The following is a 21,159-nucleotide window of genomic DNA, read 5'->3' as shown; positions in this document are numbered from 1 at the left end:
CCTCTCTCTCTCCAACTCTCAATCTCACTCAAGACACTGATAGGGCCGACTTAGATTTTAAAATTGATTGACACTGACAGTAAGTTTTTAAAATTGATTGTTTTGATTTTTGTTTTAGGGTTTCCATTTTTGTTTTAGGGTTCCGATTTTTGGTTTAGGGTTTTGATTTTAGGTTTAGGGTTTCTATTTTGTGATTGTAGGGTTTCAATTTTGTGATTGTAGGGTTTCGATTTTAGGTTTAGGGTTTTGATTTTAGGTTTAGGGTTTCGATTTTGGGTTTAGTGTTTCGATTTTGGTTTAGGGTTTTCATTGTAGGGGTTGAATCTATGGTGAGATAAGAATTAGTTTTTATCTTATATTTTTGTACTTTTTTCCCCAGTTAACTCTTCTTTTGATCTTCTGCTTCTTAAAAGATCATTGAGTTGACAAAGTTTCAGTTGCTGCCCTGTTTTACTGTCTTTGTTCATTTTATTTTATTTACACTTGCTAATGTGGCAGGCAAATACTCGGTGGGAAAAGAGGCAAGCAAAAGTTTTGGTACGAACTCTTAAATTTTTTTTCCTCTTTCTTTCTTCTTGAAAGGAAATCTTCATCTATTTTAAACTAATGTTTTATGAAGCATTATCTTTGTATGTGTATGTGCTTAGTTTTTCTTATAGTATGTTCTGTGCAGTTGTTATCTAATTTAACTTTCATGAATCATGTGTTGTTGGGCTACATGGGATAGATTTCCCTATGTCCATTTGAATGCATTTTTATCATTTGTTAAAATGCCAGAAACTTGCTTTTTAAAATGATTGTGTTGCATATGGCACTCACAATGCAAAAGTTCAGTTAAATCATTGAAGGTCCTATGCAGATGCATTTACAGTTTTTGAATGGTTTCATCATGTCTGCTTTGGCAGCATTCCCCCATTATCTTTTCTTGATTTCTAGAGTTTTTGAATATGACATTGTTATTCTTTAGGGGTGGTTTGATGTACATTCTGTTTATGTGAACCATTTCCTATTTTGAATAAAATTATTTTTACTTATTAGAAAAAAGATATAGCCAAAGGCTTTTGATACTTAACAATTAAAAGTTACTTTTAAATATGTTGGACTTACTATGAACACTAAAAGGGGAAGGATAAATGTAGGCCAAGATTACGGGGACTGTCCCCTAAGCATTAGGTACTAAGACTTGGCCTACAGTGTTTTGAGATAAAGATCCATAACTTTAAAAAAGAAAAAGAAAAAAAGAAGAAGAAGCAATGGTTTCCACTGATATTCTCTGTTTGGAAAATTCTCTCTATGGATTGGCATCTTCACTGCTCTTTTTTCTTGGAAGTAAATTTTTGAAATTTGGGTGGTTTGAACATCTAATTAATACTCTCTCTTCTATATTTTCATATAGACTTTGTAGGTAGATAAATGGGCACTTTAAAATTTTTGTTAGTTAATAAGTATAACAAATATTAATCCAAAATTTATTGCAGGCAAAAGCTAAAAAGAGAATGAGGAAGCAGAAAAATTCTGATAAAAGTGAATCATACTGGAGTAACCTATGGAGCAAGCCCAGAGACTCCCAAAATTCTGGTATGAGAGATTCTGTGAAAAGAAATGTCTATGTTTGTTGATTGACATATTAGAAACCATTCTCGCTAAGTTTTTATTTTTTAATAGCATTTTTATATCTTTGTTCATTGATTTATTTCTTTGCCACTTTCTGAGTAACTTCTACAGATTAAATAGGCTATTTCTATACATTTTATGATAAAGTATGTCCATAGAGAATGTAGTTCAATATGAATCCCTATATTATGATAAAGTATCTCCATAGATAGGCCTATTATTATCAATGGCTGTTTTAAAACAGCACATGTTAACTAAAATGCTCTCTCCTTCTCCTTCTCATATTATTGCTCTTTTATTCTATTTTGAAAAAAAAGAAGAAGGAGAGAAATCAATGGAGACCATGTTAATAAATTTTAACTTATTATTTATTTTATTTGAAAATTTAATACTCTTTTTAATTAAAATTTTGAGTTTAAGTTAAAGGGAATAGTTTTTGGAAAGGGTAAACTTTATACTCTTTTTCATTAATTTTCTTTAGCAGCTTATTCAACTTATTTGGTTGGTATAGAGCTTTTAAAAACTTTATTTTTTTAGATAGAATTAAATTTTTTTCCAACATATTTTTTTTAAGTGAAACAAATCAATATATAAGAACAAACCATGATAGACCAGCATTATGTAAAAGTTGGTTTTTAACTTACACTTTAAGATCCTAAATGTGATTTTTCACTAAGCACCGAGATCGAGTGCTTCGGAGTTCTTGCAATGTGGGCTAATTAGGAAAGCACATATGAGGCACTACTTTTTTCCAATAGATATAATATAATTTGCCTAGAATTCCATGACCCACATTGGATCTGTAGGTCTCATATAACTCAAGAAGATCTCTTAGCAAGTGGACATTGGAGACTTTAGAAAATGATTTCAAAAAGTTTCGTAATCACCTTGGAAATTCTTTCTAGTTTACCATCTCTCTCCTTTTTTTTTTATTTTTTTATTATTTTTATGTGCTTTTTAGTCCTTATTTTTCAGAATTTATGAAAAAGTTATTTTATTTTATTTTTAGATACTATAAGATTTGAAACCTATGAAACCTACTACATGATGATACATTTACCATTAAATTAAGATACCAATTAATTTTTGTTGGTGAAAGAGGAATTTAAATTTGAGTCATTTATAAGTTGAACTAACTAAAACCTATATTTTCATTTATTGTTCAAATACATGTATCAAAATTAGTTTTCCTGGACACAATTTCATATCAATGTTATTTAACCGACTATAAATTGGACCACACATCATAGGAAGCCTAATAATTATAATTTTGATTAATACGATAGAATTTAAAATCTATAATATCTGTTTTTATAGTAATTGCTCTTTACCATCCAATCAAAACACTCAATAATTATTGATAAGTGGCAATTCTTCATGTTAGACATGAGAATGTTTGTTGAAGATTGTTTGCAATATAAGCAATCATATATATAGTCCCTAATAACTATATTTAGAATTATTCTTTTATCGTTGTTAGAGTACAATCAAAACTTATCATTTATATTCATTTGGAGATGGGCACGTTTATTCAGTGATATCAAATTCATGTTGTGATACCATATCAGTTATACCTAATGATGATCACGCGCGCTATGAATTTTGAACTAGACTTTGCGTGGTCCATAAACAAGCAGCTATATTGTTAGGTATTTGCATTACTAAGTGTGTACTTTTTCATTATTTTTGGGCCATATGCCATGATTTCATCAACTACTCAGACACTTGGCTCTGATGAGTTAGAACAACTTAGCAAATAATTCCCCAGCCAAAAGGAGAAAAAAAAAGGTTATTTTTTGGTGCTTAGGAAAAAAAAGTAGCTTAATTATTGGTTCTCATCCTATCCATGTGTCTACAATCAATCATGCTAGCTAGTTGAAAATCCACCCCGGGGGGAGTGTTGAATTAAATTAAGCAAAGGGAAATTTTGCATATTATTAGTGAAATCATCAATCTATTGGACTTGAGGAGTGAAAGCAGAGGGTAAATAGACAAAGAAAATTGAGAAACAGATTGACATTAGGGTTTCAGTGAACTACATAATTCGTATGTCATTTTGTGATCAATGTTGATCTGATTTACATTTGTTTGATTGCTATGGACATATGATTTTGATAACTTTCAATTGATTGTGCGTGGGTTCCAGCCATAATATATGTGGTCTTGAAAGAGGGAAAGATAGGGGGTGGGGGATCCTATGTTGATTTTGTGGAAAAACATAATTTTTTTTGAACTATATGATTTTTTTTTTTAAAAATAAATAGGCCGACATTTGCCAACTGGGAATGGATCAGCGAAAAGTGAATGTACTTGCGAGAGAGTACTGTGATGACATCAAGAGGAAAAACAAGCCTATTATTTTGTCACACCGTATATTCCTATTTCTTTATACTGGCTATTTCTCTATTTATTTTTGTATCCTGTAACATTTTGTGTATAGTTGTGTGGTAGGGTGCATGTAAATTGGTATCAAATTGCCATTTAGGGGGTTGCATTGTGTTTTTTTATTAGTTGCACATAGCATAAGGATATAGTCAATTATCAAACTAGGTTAACCTTAGATTTATTCTGCCATCATGTTGTAGGCTGAAGTGAATTTGAAGATAAAGAAAGCATACTGTCTTCCAGGTATTGTGGAAGGGAATCCTTGCTTGGAGTATGTGAAGTACCTCATTTTACCTTGGTTTAAAAAGTTTGAAATAGAGCGCAGTGCAGAGAATGGTGGTGATAAGTAAGTCATAAGGATTTTATTATGAAAGCTTTACTTATTTTATTTAATTAATGCTAGGACATCTGCCTTTTCACCTTATTCAACCCTTGCATCTTGTTGAAAGTGCGTGCTCCTTAAATTAGTACAATTGCTTGAGCTATTTTTCCAGAATCAGTTTTCATTGGGACCTTAATTGCTAGGACCTTAATTTGATTGGCCCACATCCTTTAGGGTATGTTTGGAACTGGCCCATCCAAACATAGGGTGAATTTTTTGGAAGGGTGGAGCTATTGCAAAGTATGCTCAAGGGAGTATGAGAAGCTTTAGGTGAGATTCTATGTGTAAGGTATTGTGTGAAACCTAGAGGGAGTATGAGAAGCTTCTGCTTTAATTTGTCTGCTCATAAACTAACAAAAAACACAAGCCCTCTCAAAAGGCTGTGCAGGACACACATATTGATGTACATTTTAGTACACTTTAGTCTCTGCATATTGATGTACATTTTAGTACTTTGGTTGAAACCAAAATGATTATGTAACATATAGTTAATGGAGTTGAATTTGGAGGCTTTTTTGTTCTACGTAACTTATACCAAGATGGGTCATGATCTATGATTTTAGTGTACAACTTGAATTGAAATAAGGTTTCTTGTGCTCAATCCTTTTGGCCTGGCATGTGCCATCACGAGTGAATTCGCTTATTGATTGCACATTACATGCGTTAAGAGTACAACTCTATCACACTGTTTTATTGCATTTAGTCTACAACTGTGTCATATTGTTTTATATATAAATTTAGGGTGCCACCAAAAGATTTTGATGCGAAGATAAATGCTTTGCTCCACTTGATGTTAAAAACTTAAAAACACTTGTTGACAAAGGAGCATGATTTTCCAACGAGGTCTAGCTCAAATGTTACCTCCACTTGTTAGAGCAAGGTTTTTTTTTTTTTGGGGGGGGGGGGGGGGTTGGGGTGGAGGGCTTGGGTTCAAGACCCACCAGGAGCATGTGTGACTTACCAAAAAAAATAAATAAGAGCATGGTCTTCTTGCTGGTTATTCAGTCTGGATTTTGATTTCTGGCCAGAACAGTAGTGCTGATGGCACAATGTAATTTGATCAATTTTACTTGGGTTTATTGTTCATTAATACCCCTCCCACCCCACCCAAAAAATAATAATAAATTTTTTTTTTTTCAAACGTTGCAATTTGATCAATGTGGGCATGTTTAATTTATCTTCCGCATCTCTCTTAATCATTGGGAACAGATTTTGCTGAAGAAGATTTTGATAGAGTCAAAAATTGACAAGGAACCAGGAAAAGCCCAGAGCCTTCCCCTTTTTCCCAAAGAGGAGGAGATGAATGAGGAAGAATTTGATAAAATGATGGAAGAACGCTACAAGGATGGTTCTAATTTCGTCAGATATGGCGAGGATGATTTTGAGAACAAAAGAGCAATTGATAGAAATAATATTATACCTTCTGCCAGAGATCCAACCATCTAGAAAGTTAAATGCATGGTGTGGTACTCGGAGTATTGTTTTGATAATTCACAATGCCTATTTTAAAACTTATCTTTCCCTTGTGTTCAGCTTTCCATTGTGTTGTGTTTGATTGAAACTCGTTGACTGTAGGTTGGACGTGAGAGGAATTCAGCTTTTTGTCTTATGCAGAAGTATGTAGACTTGAAATCATTAGGTACCAAACTTCAGATAATATCTGCATTTGTTCTTGATCATATAAAGGGTTGTATTTACATTGAAGCTGACAAGCAATTTGATATTATTGAGGTAATGTATTTTTGCATGTTGGATAATCTGATAATATTGTGATTGCCAGTGCTAGTATAGTTTCTCCTACAGCCAATGCTATTATTAGTACCTTTTGGGTCTCTCATTGTCTTTGCAACACTAAAAACATGAACCCTTTTGCCTTTTTTTATTTGCTATACCCTTTTTCTTATCACTATAAATAAGTAGATTCCAATTGAGTTTGTTACAATCAAATTTTGGTTTAATTGGAAATCTAGTTGTTTAGAAGTTGTGGTGCTGTGTGTTAAAAATCAGAACATCCTTTGGCTATGTGTCTTTCATTCTGGAAAAGAATGGGGTTGAAGATTCATGGCCAAAGGGAGAGCAGGAAAAAACAAGGCTATAGCCGCGTTTTTAAAATGGGGCCATAGTAATGGGCTGAAGCCGCGTTTTTAAAAACGTGGCTTCAGCTCACAACTATGGCCGCGTTCGAAACGCGGCTAATCTCTTTTCCAGGCAATCAATATTTGACCTATGGCCACGGCTAAAAAAACGTGGCCATTGGTCCCGGCCTAGAGCCACGGCTAAAAAAACGTGGCCATAGACTCCTCAAGGCTATAGTTACGCATTTTAGGCCATGGGTAAAAACGCGGCCTAAAAAAACGCGGCCATAGACCAAATCGTCTTATAGCCACATTTTTCTGACCTATAGCCACGTTTTAAAAACGCGGCTATAGAACCTTTTTTTTGTAGTGCCCACACCAATTTCGTTTGCTCTCTCTCTCTCTCCATATATAAGCCGACTTTCTCACTCTCCCAAGTCTAGATCTCCGTCTTTTTTCTAGTTTTTCTCGTTCTTCAATTCATTTTTGTTGATCAGTCTCTCTTTTATATCAGTATATTCTTCAAAAACATGTCCAGTAGTACTACAACTACTACTACTGAAGCACAAGCCGATGACAAGAATGTTAATGCATTGGATTTGGTGCAAGAATTGCCACCACCGCCGCCGCCAAATTGGCAATATAACATGTCGTTATTTGCCTTGAATGCACAAGGAGAAGAGCTTTTTTCGTCTCTTGAAGTCCAAAACTCCTCGCCACGTTCAAATTCGGTTCTCTCTGACTTGCCGTTAGAGACAACACCACCACCCAATGAAACCATTTCAAACAATATTGCTGCAGTGGAAGAACAAGAACAAGATGATGATGATGATGGTGTTGTTTGTTCTGTTTTCATGGATATGGATTATGACCCTCGTTTTAGTGCTCATCGCAATCGTTTTCATGACGGTCGTTTTACTAACCGTCATACTTATTTCATGATAATGGAAGATTCTGATGATGATGATGATGATGAAGAGGGAGTGAGGCCAGCAAGTAAAGAATCAAAAATGGGATTGGAGGTGGTGAAGATTGACAAAGGGATGGTGGGCTTGGCTGGTGAGGTGTGTGCAGTGTGTTTGGATGAGTTTTGTGTCGGGTCGGAAGCGCTAGAAAAATACCATGCTCACATACCTATCATCAATACTGCATTGTTAAGTGGCTAGAGAAGAGTAATATGTGTCCAATGTGTCGCTATAAGGTGCCTTAGTTTTCATTTTGATCTCAAATTTATTTGTGTTTTAGCTTGTTCTGATCATTATATGTTGTCTTCCATTTTTTTTTCCAATCATGGATCAATTTTAGTTGCGTTGAAGGACAATTCCTAATTGATATTACTTATTGATTACCTGATCTGATTAGATTGATCATTTTTGTGAGCAATAAGTATCTTTTTTTTATATCTGTTTTGTTTTGTTTTGTTTTATGGAGATAAAAAGTGTCTATTTGTTTTATGTTGTCAAGTGAATTGAAAGAAAGTAGAAAACTATGTCCCAAGGTTTTGGATCCTGTACTTTATTGGTTCAACAATGCTACATATCATGTAATGGACTGGCAATATTATCCTTTGCCCGGGTTCTAAAATTCTGAAGGGGAAACATATATGAGTTTCTTTGTTTCAGGTTTAATACTGATATTTTAGCAACAAATCCAGTAAATCTAAGTAGAGTGCTCGGCCTATTGATTTTTTTGGTAAAGGGAGCGTGTGCGATCTATTGTCTCCAGCTATTGGGAATCCCATTTCCCTACCAACCCAAGATATGCTTATTGGGCTCTATGTATTAACGAGCGGGAATCGCCGAGGTATTTGTGCAAATAGGTATAATCCATGTAATCGCATAAATTATCAAAATGAAAAAATGGATGCCAATAGCTATAAGTATACGAAAGAAAAAGAACCCTTTTTTTGTAATTCCTATGATGCAATTGGAGCTTATCGTCAGAAAAGAATCAATTTAGATAGTACTTTATGGCTCCGGTGGCAACTAGACCAACGCGTTATTGCTTCAAGAGAAGCTCCTATCGAAGTTCACTATGAATCTTTGGGTACTTATCATGAGATTTATGAGCACTACTTAATAGTAAGAATTATAAAAAAAGAAATAAAAAAGAAATTCCTGCTGTTGTATATCCTTGGCTTAATTCTGCAGGAAGCTATTATTTGGAGGAAGGTTCTCTGTTGTAGTCATCATGTCCCTTAGGTTGATGAATCATGCTCAAATTTGAGCAGTTTCAAAATAATCTACTTTTACATTGCAGCTTTATCTTCAATACATTTTCCCTCCGACCATAGATCTTAATTGATTGTTCTTCAATCGGCCCTCACTCTTATACCTCCCATGCTCACATTATCTAAAAATAATATATTTTGGGTTTATGAAAACCAATGAAACAGAAATACACAACCACATGGAAGAACACGATTTATAATATCTTGGCAGATCCAAATATATGTAACAAATTATCAAGGATTCAGTACAATACACTGATAAAGCAATAAAAAAAGGCATACAAATAGGAAGAACCAAACCAAATTATTTAACATAATATGCTTCCAAGAAGATTTAACATGAGAGAAAGACAGAACCATAGACAGAGTAGGCTTAAGCCCAAGCACAAGAAAGCAACCGGGAAGAAAACCGACACCCACATCATTCACCAAGAGTCCAAGGCCTTTATGTAGTAATAGTAGAGGCTCTTCGGTTCATTTGAAATGGTCTTACTCTAGTTTGAAGGAGACATTAATTCCTTCCATTTCCAATACCTGATGTAGTTCTGATCTTCATCTTGGCACGATTAATATATTCCGAAAAATGATCATTAGCATGATCCTTTTTCTTTGTATCATAAGCATCATCTTGTCCAGAGGTATTGTGCCTGCCACCAACATTTGTGACAGTCCTGATGATCTTCTTTGCTCGATTAATGTAATCAGAAAAAGTTTTATTATCTACTCCCGGATTCTCACCTTCTTGTTTAACTTGTTTCTCCATGTTCACAAAATGATGTTGCCCCTCACCATCGAGTGCTTTTGCAGGTGCCTCTAACTTGGGCTTGTGCTTCTCCTCAACTACTGAAGTAGCCTTGACTTCTTTTTTAACTTGCTGCTCCATGTTCACACCATGATGTTTCCCCTCACCATTCAGTGCTTTTGCAGGTGCCTCTAACTTGGGCTTTTGCTTCTCCTCAACTTCTGAAGCACCCTTGACTCCTTGGCCATTATTTTGTCTCTTAAGCATGGGGTTCTCTTGCACTGGAACAAGGGGTGGTTTAAAGTTATCCTCTTTCATTGGAGAAATTTTTCTCACTGGACTGATGTTTTGCATAGGCAAATATGGTGTTGCTGACCTCCCTTTCACAATTGGAGAATGCAGGCCAGAATAATCAAACTCAATAGGAACCTCATCTGCTTTGGTCCTTTCATGAGATTTGAGGTGTTGGGAACCATCTACCAACTTGGGATGTTCATGAGCAGCCAGTGTGGTTTGGATATCAATGGTTCTCCCGTGATGATTATGGATTGGGAGAGAAGAATTTGGAATAGAGGAGGCAGGACTAGAATCTCTTTGGCGACTTAAGAAGCGACGAATTGGACAATCACTCATTGCACCACGGATTTTCTCACACATACCCGGAGATTTTGAGCTATCTTGATTGTTCTCCATAGATGTTTATGGAAAAATTGAATGAGTTTGGTGTTAGCTTTGGTTGACAGTGGAAAGCAGTGCTCTGTGAGGGCTTGGGAAGCCTCTATTTATTTGACAACTAGGGAGATTGAAGAGACCATAAAAACAATATAGTAAGGATGGTGCTATTAAAATTAAGGGAGCACCTTTGCTTGATCCTTGTGTGAAACTAACTTTCATTAGTAGCTAGAGTGATTGAGGAAGTTTGGCTAAGATTCCTATTCAGTGAGAAATCCCATATTTTCCAACTGATGTGATGTTTGGGATCATATTCCCAACCTTTTTGTTGCTCTCATTTTCTCCATAAACAGGAATCTTACGAGTACAACTAATACAGCACAAGCCATTACGTGATTCGAAAATCTCTAGCTGTTACACAAAGTCACAACCACAACTTAATATGGTAAAAAAATTGGTTTGGATCCAGTGATACTGGAATTGGATTCCATTACTATTGAAGTTTGACGAATAAACAAAGCTTTGCTGCAGTAATCTTCTTTGTTTGTTATGCTACTACACCAAAATCCTGATTCCACAAATTATTATTGAAATCTGAAAAGAATCAAGAAACCTATTTGTCAAAATGCACCTCTCTGTAAGTAGCGTATGGTCTGGAGAGGAAGGGAAAAGGTACTTTAACTGGAACTCGCTTGAAAACTTTCTAGCTCAAAGCAATATGCTTCTTAGAAATCACATAATATAAAATTGTTAGAGCCGACACAACTAAAGCAGAAGTTCCACAACTACAAAGTGAAATCTTATACAGATTATAAACACTCTAATTCATTTTGACGAAGTTTAAGTTGATTTTTCATTTATTTTATTCTATTCCTTATTTGCAATATATCAAGATATTATACTGATCCTTAAACACTTCATAAACAGATAGTTATATAATCTTTCGGGAGTAATCACATTAATTTATTAAATTCATGGTGAGACCCATTATTTATATGAGATGGGGGAGTATAATATCATTATACACCCAAAACATTGTATAATTTTTCCTTTTAGCTAGGATGTCAATAGGTTGGGTTTGAGAATTTTTCATTCTGTTATTAGTTTGCAGTTTATTCAAATTTAACCACCACATCACCAAATTTCCTTCATCTTAGAAGTTATGATTATCATGCTTGACCTTAGTTTTACATTTAGTCCTGAAATTTCAATTGCATAAAAAGATCTAAATCTGAATTGTTCAGGCTCACAAATCAGCTTAATACAAGCACGAAGAATCATTACAAATAAACAACGATGAAGCAATTACCTTGTGGATTATTCTCTTGGCATCTAAAACTGTCTGGCAGAAGGATTTTTCAGTGTCAAGATAAGTCCCAACTCCCAAAGTCCAAATTAGGTTTGTTTCAGTTGTTTTAGTTAATAAAACTCACTGAGAATCTAAATTGAAATGATTTTGAAACTATAAAGTATACATTTCTGCAATGAGAACTTCAAGATAAATTTAAAACTATGGTCAAACTTTAGGTGTATTATGTAATTACCCTATATTTATGTTCTTGATAAATCTCATGCTGTTAGCAACATCCATCCACTTGGTGACAATTTTTATCCCCCCCCCCCCCCAAAAAATACTCTTTGTGACAAAGACATACAATTTTGGTATATTACTTTACTCCTATAGTTAGACCATGCTTCAATCGTATATATTATAAAAATAATAAAAATCCCAGACAGAGTATCATGTACTTGGGCATCATGGTAAGGTGGCCGCAAAAAAGAGAGGCACAAAGTAACTAAGGCATCTCCATTGGCAGCCCAAAACAGAGACAATAGTCAAGGCATAAAAAATTCTATGAATCACATCAATTTACAGGGTTGTCTAGCTGTAAATTATTTACAATTCAGAAGAGCCTAACAATATGCTTATCGATGAATAATCTACATTGTAATCACGTGGGGACCATTTCTCCGAACTGGTGTAGATTTCAAACTTGCTAACAGAAAGCTGTAGAGAAGGCTTATTACAATTTTTACCCCATTTAGCAAAAAACTCTCATGATGAAGGAAACTTTAGGCCTTGAGATTCCTACATGTGAACTACTATCACTCAAATCTGAGCATCTGGCATGGTTGCTAGAACCTCAATGGCGGAATGTCTTCACTACCTGCTCAATTCGCCGCCGGCAAAGAGGACAGTTGGTCAAGTGTGAAGAGCATGTTATACAACAGCACATATGACCGCACCTGGAAATTATAAGCAATAGGTCATTTGTTAAATTTGATTTTTGAACTGTCAAGCAAGTGAAACAACACTAAATAAGGATGAACATAAGAATTTTCAAGATAGCAAAGCTAAATGTTGATTTGGTCATGTCTTTATATATGAGTCTAGATCATTTGATGCACTATACATCACACATTCACATTCTAGAGGCAATCAGTTTGTTGAGAGCCATGTGCTTTTTATATTCTTGGCAACCTTGCTTTTTCTTCAAAAATAGTAAAAATTTAATCTTTTGTTATATAAATAATTATATAGATTATGGAGACCATATTGTGTGAAATATAATCAAGTCAAAAGTACCACCCCCCATCCCCAACCCCACAAAAAAAAAAAAAAAGGCAGTCAGCTCAACATACTAAGAAAATGTGTGTGGTATCCATCCTCCCACAGCATCTGTGGTGAGTGGTCACAGGGACAGAACAAGCATAGGTAATCATGTTTTAGACAAACCCATACAGTCATGCATGGCTAATGGTCCACCTAGTCAATCAGACTTAACTGGGATATGAAAGTGATGAATTAGCAATGAATCAAGAAATTGTTCATAAATTGATGCAAAAGCTTGCAAAGAAAAGAGGGAACTTCCTTTTATTCTCAACATCACCACATCCATCAATAAAAGATTATAGGATAGAAAGAAAAATATAAATGGCAGTGGCTCACAAGATTGACATCTAAATAATTCCTTTTTGCCTAAAATAAGGAAAAAAAATATTTGGTTTTCTTACGGAACAAAAACAGCATTGTACTCCTGCTCGAGACATATGACACATATATCTGGCATTAGACGGTCTCTTTTAGCACCATCTGACTCATTGTCAGCCTTTTCATTTAAACCTGAAATGAGTTGCAACTTTCAGTACCATATTGAAACAAGAACAGAATATGAGTAAGTTACATAGTTTAGACATGCAACACTTTTACCTTCATTTTCTTGCCCTGATCTCTTGGCAGCGGCAGCAAGAACCCTGCATGTTATAACATTCCCATTGGACATGAATTGATCAGTCACTCTAAGTTGTTTTCAGTTTCCCAATAAAAATTATAAATACTAGTACAAAATACCTTCTCTGCAATTCAGAACGTCGCCTTCTTTCCATGAAATATTGGATAGTGCGCTTAGCAATGAGATAGAAACCAAACACCGTCAAACCCATAGATGCATACTTATACCACCTGTTAAGTAAATTAATTAGATTAAAATAATTAAAAGAATGGGGGAAAAGTGTGCAGGTATATACAGACAGAAACACCACCTTGCCCACTTCCCAAGATTAGCTATGAGCTGGTCAATAGATTTGGGAGAAACATAAAATGGCCCTTTATGGGGTCGTTGAATGCGTATTGTTCCAACATCATCTTTTACAGCCTGAAAATCAATTAAAACAACAAATAAATAAATATAGCAGCATAAAATCAAATCCATCAAAGACCACAAGATGTATAAAATGGGTTCTCATCTATGATTTGTAGATCTTTTCTTTGCACAAGATTTAGTGTATTGTTTAGGTCTGTTCCTATTTGATTTAAATTTCATGCTCTAATGTGTTAGAATCTAAGATTCATGAGTTTTTCACTTCTCTTTTTCATTTTTTTTTTCCCTTTTTCCTAGAGGATCAGACTCATGAGAAACAAAGTATTCTGCTGCATGTTTTTCTGATAAGATTACAAAATAGTTCACCACAAAGGGAATGAAAGACCCAAGTTTACCATATAAATGATCACTTTGCCAAGTGCTAGCTCATGCATGGAACCATTATTTAGCCATTTGTGAAAACAAGACAATGTTTCTTTAATATCAAAGAATTAATAATACATGCATTATTGTATAGCCATGTGTTGACTAAGCAATCTATAAGAGCCACCAAATTGAAGCAGATTGAGTTAAACTGAAAACACAACTTAGAAGAAACAAATAATGCAATTTTATCACACACAAAAAATAGACAAAATTCTAATTGAAAAAAAAAAAAAAAAAAAAAAAAAGAGGAGAGAAAAAGGCTTAATCTATTCATCTAGTTCTTGAGTACATGATGATATAATATAATCCATTTTTTTTATATGTAATCGAAGTTTTATTGATAAGAAAAGTACATTGTGTTTACGATAGTAAACCCATTGCACTTGAAACGAATACAACCAAAATCAAAGAGAAGAGCTAACATAAGTTAAAAAATCAGACATGGTAATACAATGCATAAAACAACTGAACCCTAAGTTGACAGTGCTTTTCTCCTTCAGTTTTTTTTTTTTTTTGATAGATAACGAAAAATTTCATTAATAAAAAATAGCCAACCCGAGTACATTGAGAATGTACTATGGGGGCAAAAATCAAGAACCAAAATTACAATGATCAAGCAAAATAGGAAGGGAAAAACAAGAAAAATGCGACAGAGCCACACTCCAATCAAAGAGAGTATGTAAGAATTCATAATTATATTCTAGTGCTCATACCTCACCAACAACAGTCAAGGAAGTACCAGTTGGAAGTACTCGTTCAATTCGCTTGACTCCAAGCATCTAAAAAATGTAAACTTCATCACATTAATTGACCCAAAATTTTGCCGGTGTCCTCAATCACAAAGGGATAAATTGGTGAACAAGGCATACCTTTAGGCCTTGGAGATAGTCTAATGTTCCACGTACCAGGGATCTTCCTGACTCTTCAAAAACCTCACTTCCAACTGGTAGTACAAAACCTGATGCATTTCGAGCTCCCACCACAAATACACGACCAGTTCCATCATCCTGACAGATGAACCAAGGAGCCACCAAGAAATAAAGTAAGTCAAAACTTAAATTTTAAATGAAAGTCAACATCCTTCAACAGAGCAATTAAGGAAAAATAAACTTAGGAGACCAAACCACACACAAAGATGCAACTTCGGGGCGGGGGGGGGGGGGGGGGGAGAGAGAGAGAGAGAAAGAGAGTCTATTACCAGATACCATGGAACCTCTTTACTCATGGACAGCATCAAAGCAGAATCCTGTATCCATGACCCAGCATCATTGTGTTTCAAAAAATGTTGTTCTGCCTGAAATAGATATCAATATGATTGTTACATATGGATTACAAATTGAGAGACAAACCTTAATTTTCTTATAAATATATATATACGTATGTTATGATCTTTGAATTAATAAATGTGTACCGTTTCCTCTACTATAACACCCCGTAAACCACTGAACTCACAGCTGACCGGGGTTTCAGAGCCAACTCTTCCAGAAATTGTGACAACCAAAGGTAATATACACTCAGCATCCAATAACTGAGCTGAAAAGCGTAAGAACACAAAACTCATCATTAAGGAACATATCAAACCAGCCTAATCACATTAGTTATGAAATAAATCAACCCCAATAGAAGTTCAAAACCAGAGTACATTTAAAAGCCTATATCTTAATTCTTCAGCACCCTAAGAAGATGGCAAGAAAACTCATCATTAAGGAACATATCAAAGCATACTAATCACATTAGTTATGAAATAAATCAACCGCAATAGAAGTTCAAAACCAGAGCACATTTAGAAGCCTATATCTTAAGTCCTCAGCACCCTAAGAAGACAGCAAGAAAATTCTCATATTTTCTTATTTATTTATAAAATTAAAGGCGCCCATGCATGTAGTGGGTTTTGAACCCAAGACCTCACCCTCCACACATTCTTAAGGGAGAAGGAAGTGCAATTTGGGCTAGAGCATATTGGCAAAGATAGTTGGAACAAGTCACAAATGATATGGTTAAAATTACGAAAGAATCATAATATTATTATACTACAATTAAACATCACCAAGCAATCTCAGTAATTCTTTCTCAAGGACAACAAACTTATTCTAAGATGACTTGTTAATATAACCAGTAATCACTTACCCAAAAAGCATAACTAATAATCGCCTTTTCATGTTCTTCACTAAAAGACATCATACTGCAGCCCAGCACATAAATAAAGTGGGAGAAAGAGTGTGATTGGAGCAATTCCAAAAATACTTTGAAGGTCTAATGTGCCTAAAACATCAGTGAGTAATATTACCAAAAGATTGATAATCTCAATCAAGAGATCACTTCTACAAGAAGTTTATTTATTTTTAAAATTTTGCATCATATATAAACTTATACATACATGAAAATGGCACTGATCACATTTCACTGTAGAAAGACATAAAGTACCAACAGAACTTGTATAGACACAACTAAGTTCTCATATTTTATCACAAAGACGCGCTATCTGCATATCATGAGCAAAGTTCCAACGTTATATAATCCTTACAGAAACTAATTGGGCAACAGATTCTATGAGTAAACTTGACAAGTATACTTCACAACAAATCAAAAAGAACAAATGAGCAAATCCACAAACATGACATTAAAATGAATAATTTTTTTCTGAACCCACTCATATGGAGGGAGGAAATGCCATTGGAGTTAGAGCTCACTGGTAGCTTGGAAACAAATTCTATTCTCATTGAAGGTTTGAAAACCCAAAATACATCAATCTAACACACTAGCAGTTTGTTTAGATATTTCTATTTAAGGTGAAGGATTTGAATTTCAAATTTTACTTTAAATGACTTGAATAGAATATGAAATGACAAATCTTCTTCTTCTATTTCTACTATCGAAATTTATTTATGAATTTGAGCTTTATTAATATGACAAAACTACAAACACAACAATCTTCACCACTTGTTAAGATGGCACATTGTGATTAATGCAAAATCATTTTCACTTGACTACCAATAACATCACTTTTATTGTACACCAATCACAACCTACCAACCCAGCAATTGTGAAATATGTTATCTTCAGACTTAATTTTCATTAACAAGTGGATATAAAATGATTAGATGTTAGATAACAATTCAAATTGATAATATCACCAAAACCCGAATCATCATGTTGTTTAGTTATATCAACCAATTTACACTAACAACTATACTTCAAAACTATTGATTTTCAATCCTCAAAACTCAAACACAACCTAAACAAATGTAAATTTAACATCCACAAGAATCATTTGTATAATTCAAAACACATTGTAACAACAAAAACAATATAAAAAATTGAACCCTCCAGTTTCCAAAAAGGCGCATACCCAATTCCCTCAACTGATTCACACGAGCCACTGACTTTAGAAGCACTGCATCCCTATCATAAAATTCCAAAAACAAATGCATCAAAACCACATTTAAAAAAAAAAATAGAAATAAAGAACACCCATTACAAGCAATTGCCAGGTTAAGCAATGTATGTGAACAAATTAGCAAAACCTAAACTAATTATTGACTCTAATTATTTTCAAATTTGAATAAACAGATAAAACAATTAGGGCTACAATTAAGCATGTACCTTCCACTGCTTCTTCCAAGAAGGTACAGAGCAGCTGCACTCAAACAGCAACTGATTCCACCCCATGGAATCATCATCTTCAATCAAACAAAACCCTAATTTCACCGCACTTTCACCAAAACTTATTCATTTCACCGCAAAATAAACGCACAGAGTAGCTATTAAGAAAATTCTTTTCGTTTTTTTTTTTTTTGGTTTTCTGTTTGTTTCTCGGGAAAATTTAGAGAGAGAGAGAGAGAGAGAGAGAGAGAGAGAATTGGATGCGAGGAGTAAAGTGGAGAAAGAGTGAGTGACAGGGCTTTGTTGCTTGGGCGTTTGCTAAAAGATGCGCTGATTGCGTGTCCATCACTTATCCTGCGCACACTTTGATTTTGTTTGTAAACGACGGTCGTTTTCTGCTATATACTCTATAAATACATTTTCAGGGTTAACGATAAATTTAAGTGAATTTTTTAAAATATTTAAATATCAATTTAATATTATTTATTTAATTCTATTATATATTCTTTGTCTAAAATATGTTCTTGATTTAACAGTGTAAAATTATTAATTAAGTTTTTTTAATTTAGGTTTTATTAACATATTTTCACTATTGTTTATAATTAATCCACTAAACGATCTTACTCGATAAACTATTGACAACTTTTTTTGTTAAAAATTTTAGGATTTCAATAATGTTTGGGGTATATATTTATTTTGACCTTGTTTATATTATGTTGCTCCTTATTGGCTTTTTTTTTTATAATAATTCAATAGTTAGAAATGACGTATTTAAACCCTTGCCATTTTTGTTAAAAACACTAGAACATGCCAGCTGAGAAATACTGTTGTTGGCCTTTTTAGAACAAAACACAGTCCTCAAATCCATTCATCTCACCATTAGTATCCTTTTTGTGGGGTAGAAATAATGGCATGTTAGGTTTGCAATTAAACAATAAAGATCTTTTGCAATCTTAGGAATGGAGGTCTTGACAATGTCTATTAGGCAATCTGCTATATATCGACCTCAATCACAAAGTTTTGTAAAGTATTTAAGATAAAATTATCTGACCTTTTCTTTTTCTTTTTTTGATAAAATTATCTGACCTTTTCTTGACATATGTTCTAAGATGTTGATCAAATCTTTTCTTGACATATATTCTAATACATGTTGTGATTAACATTTCTTCCCATCTATTATATGTTTGAATGATGCATTTAGCATGGACTCCTTTCTTTTTTCTATTATCTATGAGACTTTTTGAGAGTGATATCTATGCTCCAAAGTCCAGACTCTCATTGATCAATCCATATTTTCTCACCAACAGGTAATCAGAGTGTGTGTGTGTGTGTGTGTGTGTGTGTGAGAGAGAGAGAGAGAGAGAGAGAGAGATCTCACAACACGTGGAATCCATATATTGATGGAACTCAAGGAAAGCTAAAGACACAAAACTCAAGTGACGCTCAGCCCACTTTGTATGCGTTAATGTCTAATACTTGAGAACAATTATCTGAGTTAAGAGAAATGGAACAGGACTTCTACAAATGCATCAACATGGAAATGAAAATACTGGAATGCATAGAAGTGAAATCCAAGAAAAAATTAATGTATTAGGAGTAAGAACAGGCTTGCTTATTAGTGAATTTGATATTTAACCAAATAAAAATTACAAGAATCAAACAACGTTGTTTTACAACTCATATGGTAGATCGTGCAAGTTTATATAAGTCAATAACAATATCAGGTTCTTATGCAAATGGCATTTAAAAAAAATTATAATCCTTAGAAGAAAGCAGTTTTAGTCATTTACTAATGCAGGAAGAGGGAACCTGCTAATTATATTGATTTGGTCATTGAGGCTTCTATATGGCATGTCATGCGGGGAAAAATTATTGTAAAAGTATTTAGATTTTAGACTGCCACTTCAATCAAAGTACTTAGGTTGTGTTTGGGAACTTAAATTTGGATTTAGATTTGAATTTGGATTTGGAATCAATAAATTTAAAATAAGCTTGTAACTCATACATATGCATGTGATACATTAACAAATGAGCATAACTAAATACGTATTAACTTTTTACCAAATTTATATATAATGCTTGTATATTTGAAAATATAAATTAGTTAGTTATAAAATAAATATAAGTTCATTTGAAAAAAAAAAAAAATCATTTAAATTGTTATCTATTAAATTCTCAATTTTAGTTTGTCCAAGCACTATTTGTATAATAATAATAATAATAATAATAATAATAATAATAATAATAATAACTAGTCGCTAACCAGTGCAATGCACGGGAAAGTTCTTATAGGGTTAACTTGCACAGTGAAGTCGTACCATGGCTACCAGAGTTTGTTCCTAAGGTTGGACTCAAAATTGTCAAAAATGGAATTTTGAGCTTTTCAGGGGCCAATATTTTAGAGCATCTTGCTAGCTCTTTCATTGAGGAACTATGTCATTTGAGACAACAAAGTAACTATTATGAGAATTTGATGAAAAAATTCTATATTGCATTGAAAGAAAATGAAAGTACATCAAGTATTTACACAAAGTCTGAGAGTAACTAACTTCTTACTAACTCCACAATATACAAATCTAGCCTCTACAACCAATCAGATTAATAAACGTGTATATAAATAATAACTATGAATTAATCCTAAAGTACAGGTAGTATAGTTGTTTTAAATATAAACACTGTCGTTTATATAGTCACGACTACAATTCTTCCATTGCTCTGTTCTGATACTCTACCTCTCTGCTTGAGTCAATAGCTACAATCCAAACTTACTCGACCTTCAACATCAGTCCTTGATCTTGTCCTTCTGATAACTACGAAACATCATTGGTTTCTTTGTCTCAATGGAATTGTCCAGGTTGGTGTAAAGATTGACAAAAACACAAGGACTTAAAAGAAAATACTGACCTCTTTACATAGATATGGAGAGTGCCACCTAATTGAAAATAAAAAAGTAACAAAACCCAGAAAATGAAAATTCCTAATAACAATCCAAGTAGAATTTGATCTTGTAGGTGTATACTTCTTTGACCCACATGAACTGCACTTGCACATAACTCTAAGATGGGGGGAAAATAAAATAATAAAGAAGCATCTTAATGAATCTTTCAACAAAACAAACAGAAAGTTGCTGTAAGGATTGCATAAGAAGAAAATGAATGTAGTGGTGAGAAAGGAGTGCATAAAGGTCCTACAAGAATATTAAAGAAAAATATGTCAACGTACATGTAATATTTAAAAATGAGTTCAAGGCTTACATATGAAGGTTTGGAATATATGTTCCTTCCATGCCATTGCACTCCACAGCTAACTTCTCAAGTAGAACATTTTGTCCACTATTTTCTAAAGACCGACTTCAAAAATTGTCACAAAATTAGGCTTAAAACCTGATGATAAACTCCTTAGTCTATAAAGTCAAATATACAATTGCC

At 33.9% G+C, this 21,159-nt stretch overlaps 2 protein-coding genes across 2 annotated transcripts; both read right to left on the bottom strand.

Annotated features, from left to right (window-relative positions):
* Window positions 1-8,879: 8,879 nt before the first annotated feature.
* On the bottom strand, window positions 8,880-10,279 carry LOC142612757 (uncharacterized). Its single transcript, XM_075784907.1, has one exon. It carries the CDS (start codon window positions 10,119-10,121, stop codon window positions 9,198-9,200), a length of 924 nt encoding a protein of 307 aa, XP_075641022.1. The 5' UTR covers window positions 10,122-10,279; the 3' UTR covers window positions 8,880-9,197.
* A 1,500-nt stretch (window positions 10,280-11,779) lies between these two features.
* LOC142614237 (E3 ubiquitin-protein ligase SP1) lies at window positions 11,780-18,025 on the bottom strand. Its single transcript, XM_075786805.1, has 11 exons — window positions 17,732-18,025; window positions 17,478-17,530; window positions 15,540-15,661; window positions 15,327-15,422; window positions 14,998-15,135; window positions 14,842-14,907; window positions 13,644-13,756; window positions 13,453-13,563; window positions 13,312-13,355; window positions 13,116-13,224; window positions 11,780-12,347 (listed from the first exon to the last, which is right to left on the bottom strand). Exons 1-11 carry the CDS (start codon window positions 17,806-17,808, stop codon window positions 12,245-12,247), a joined length of 1,032 nt encoding a protein of 343 aa, XP_075642920.1. The 5' UTR covers window positions 17,809-18,025; the 3' UTR covers window positions 11,780-12,244.
* Window positions 18,026-21,159: the final 3,134 nt, after the last annotated feature.

Source organism: Castanea sativa, chromosome 10 (assembly GCF_040712315.1).
Source record: "Castanea sativa cultivar Marrone di Chiusa Pesio chromosome 10, ASM4071231v1".
Taxonomy (NCBI): domain Eukaryota; kingdom Viridiplantae; phylum Streptophyta; class Magnoliopsida; order Fagales; family Fagaceae; genus Castanea; species Castanea sativa.
Note: the sequence above shows the minus strand (reverse complement) of the source record. Positions and strands in the feature narration are given on the sequence as shown.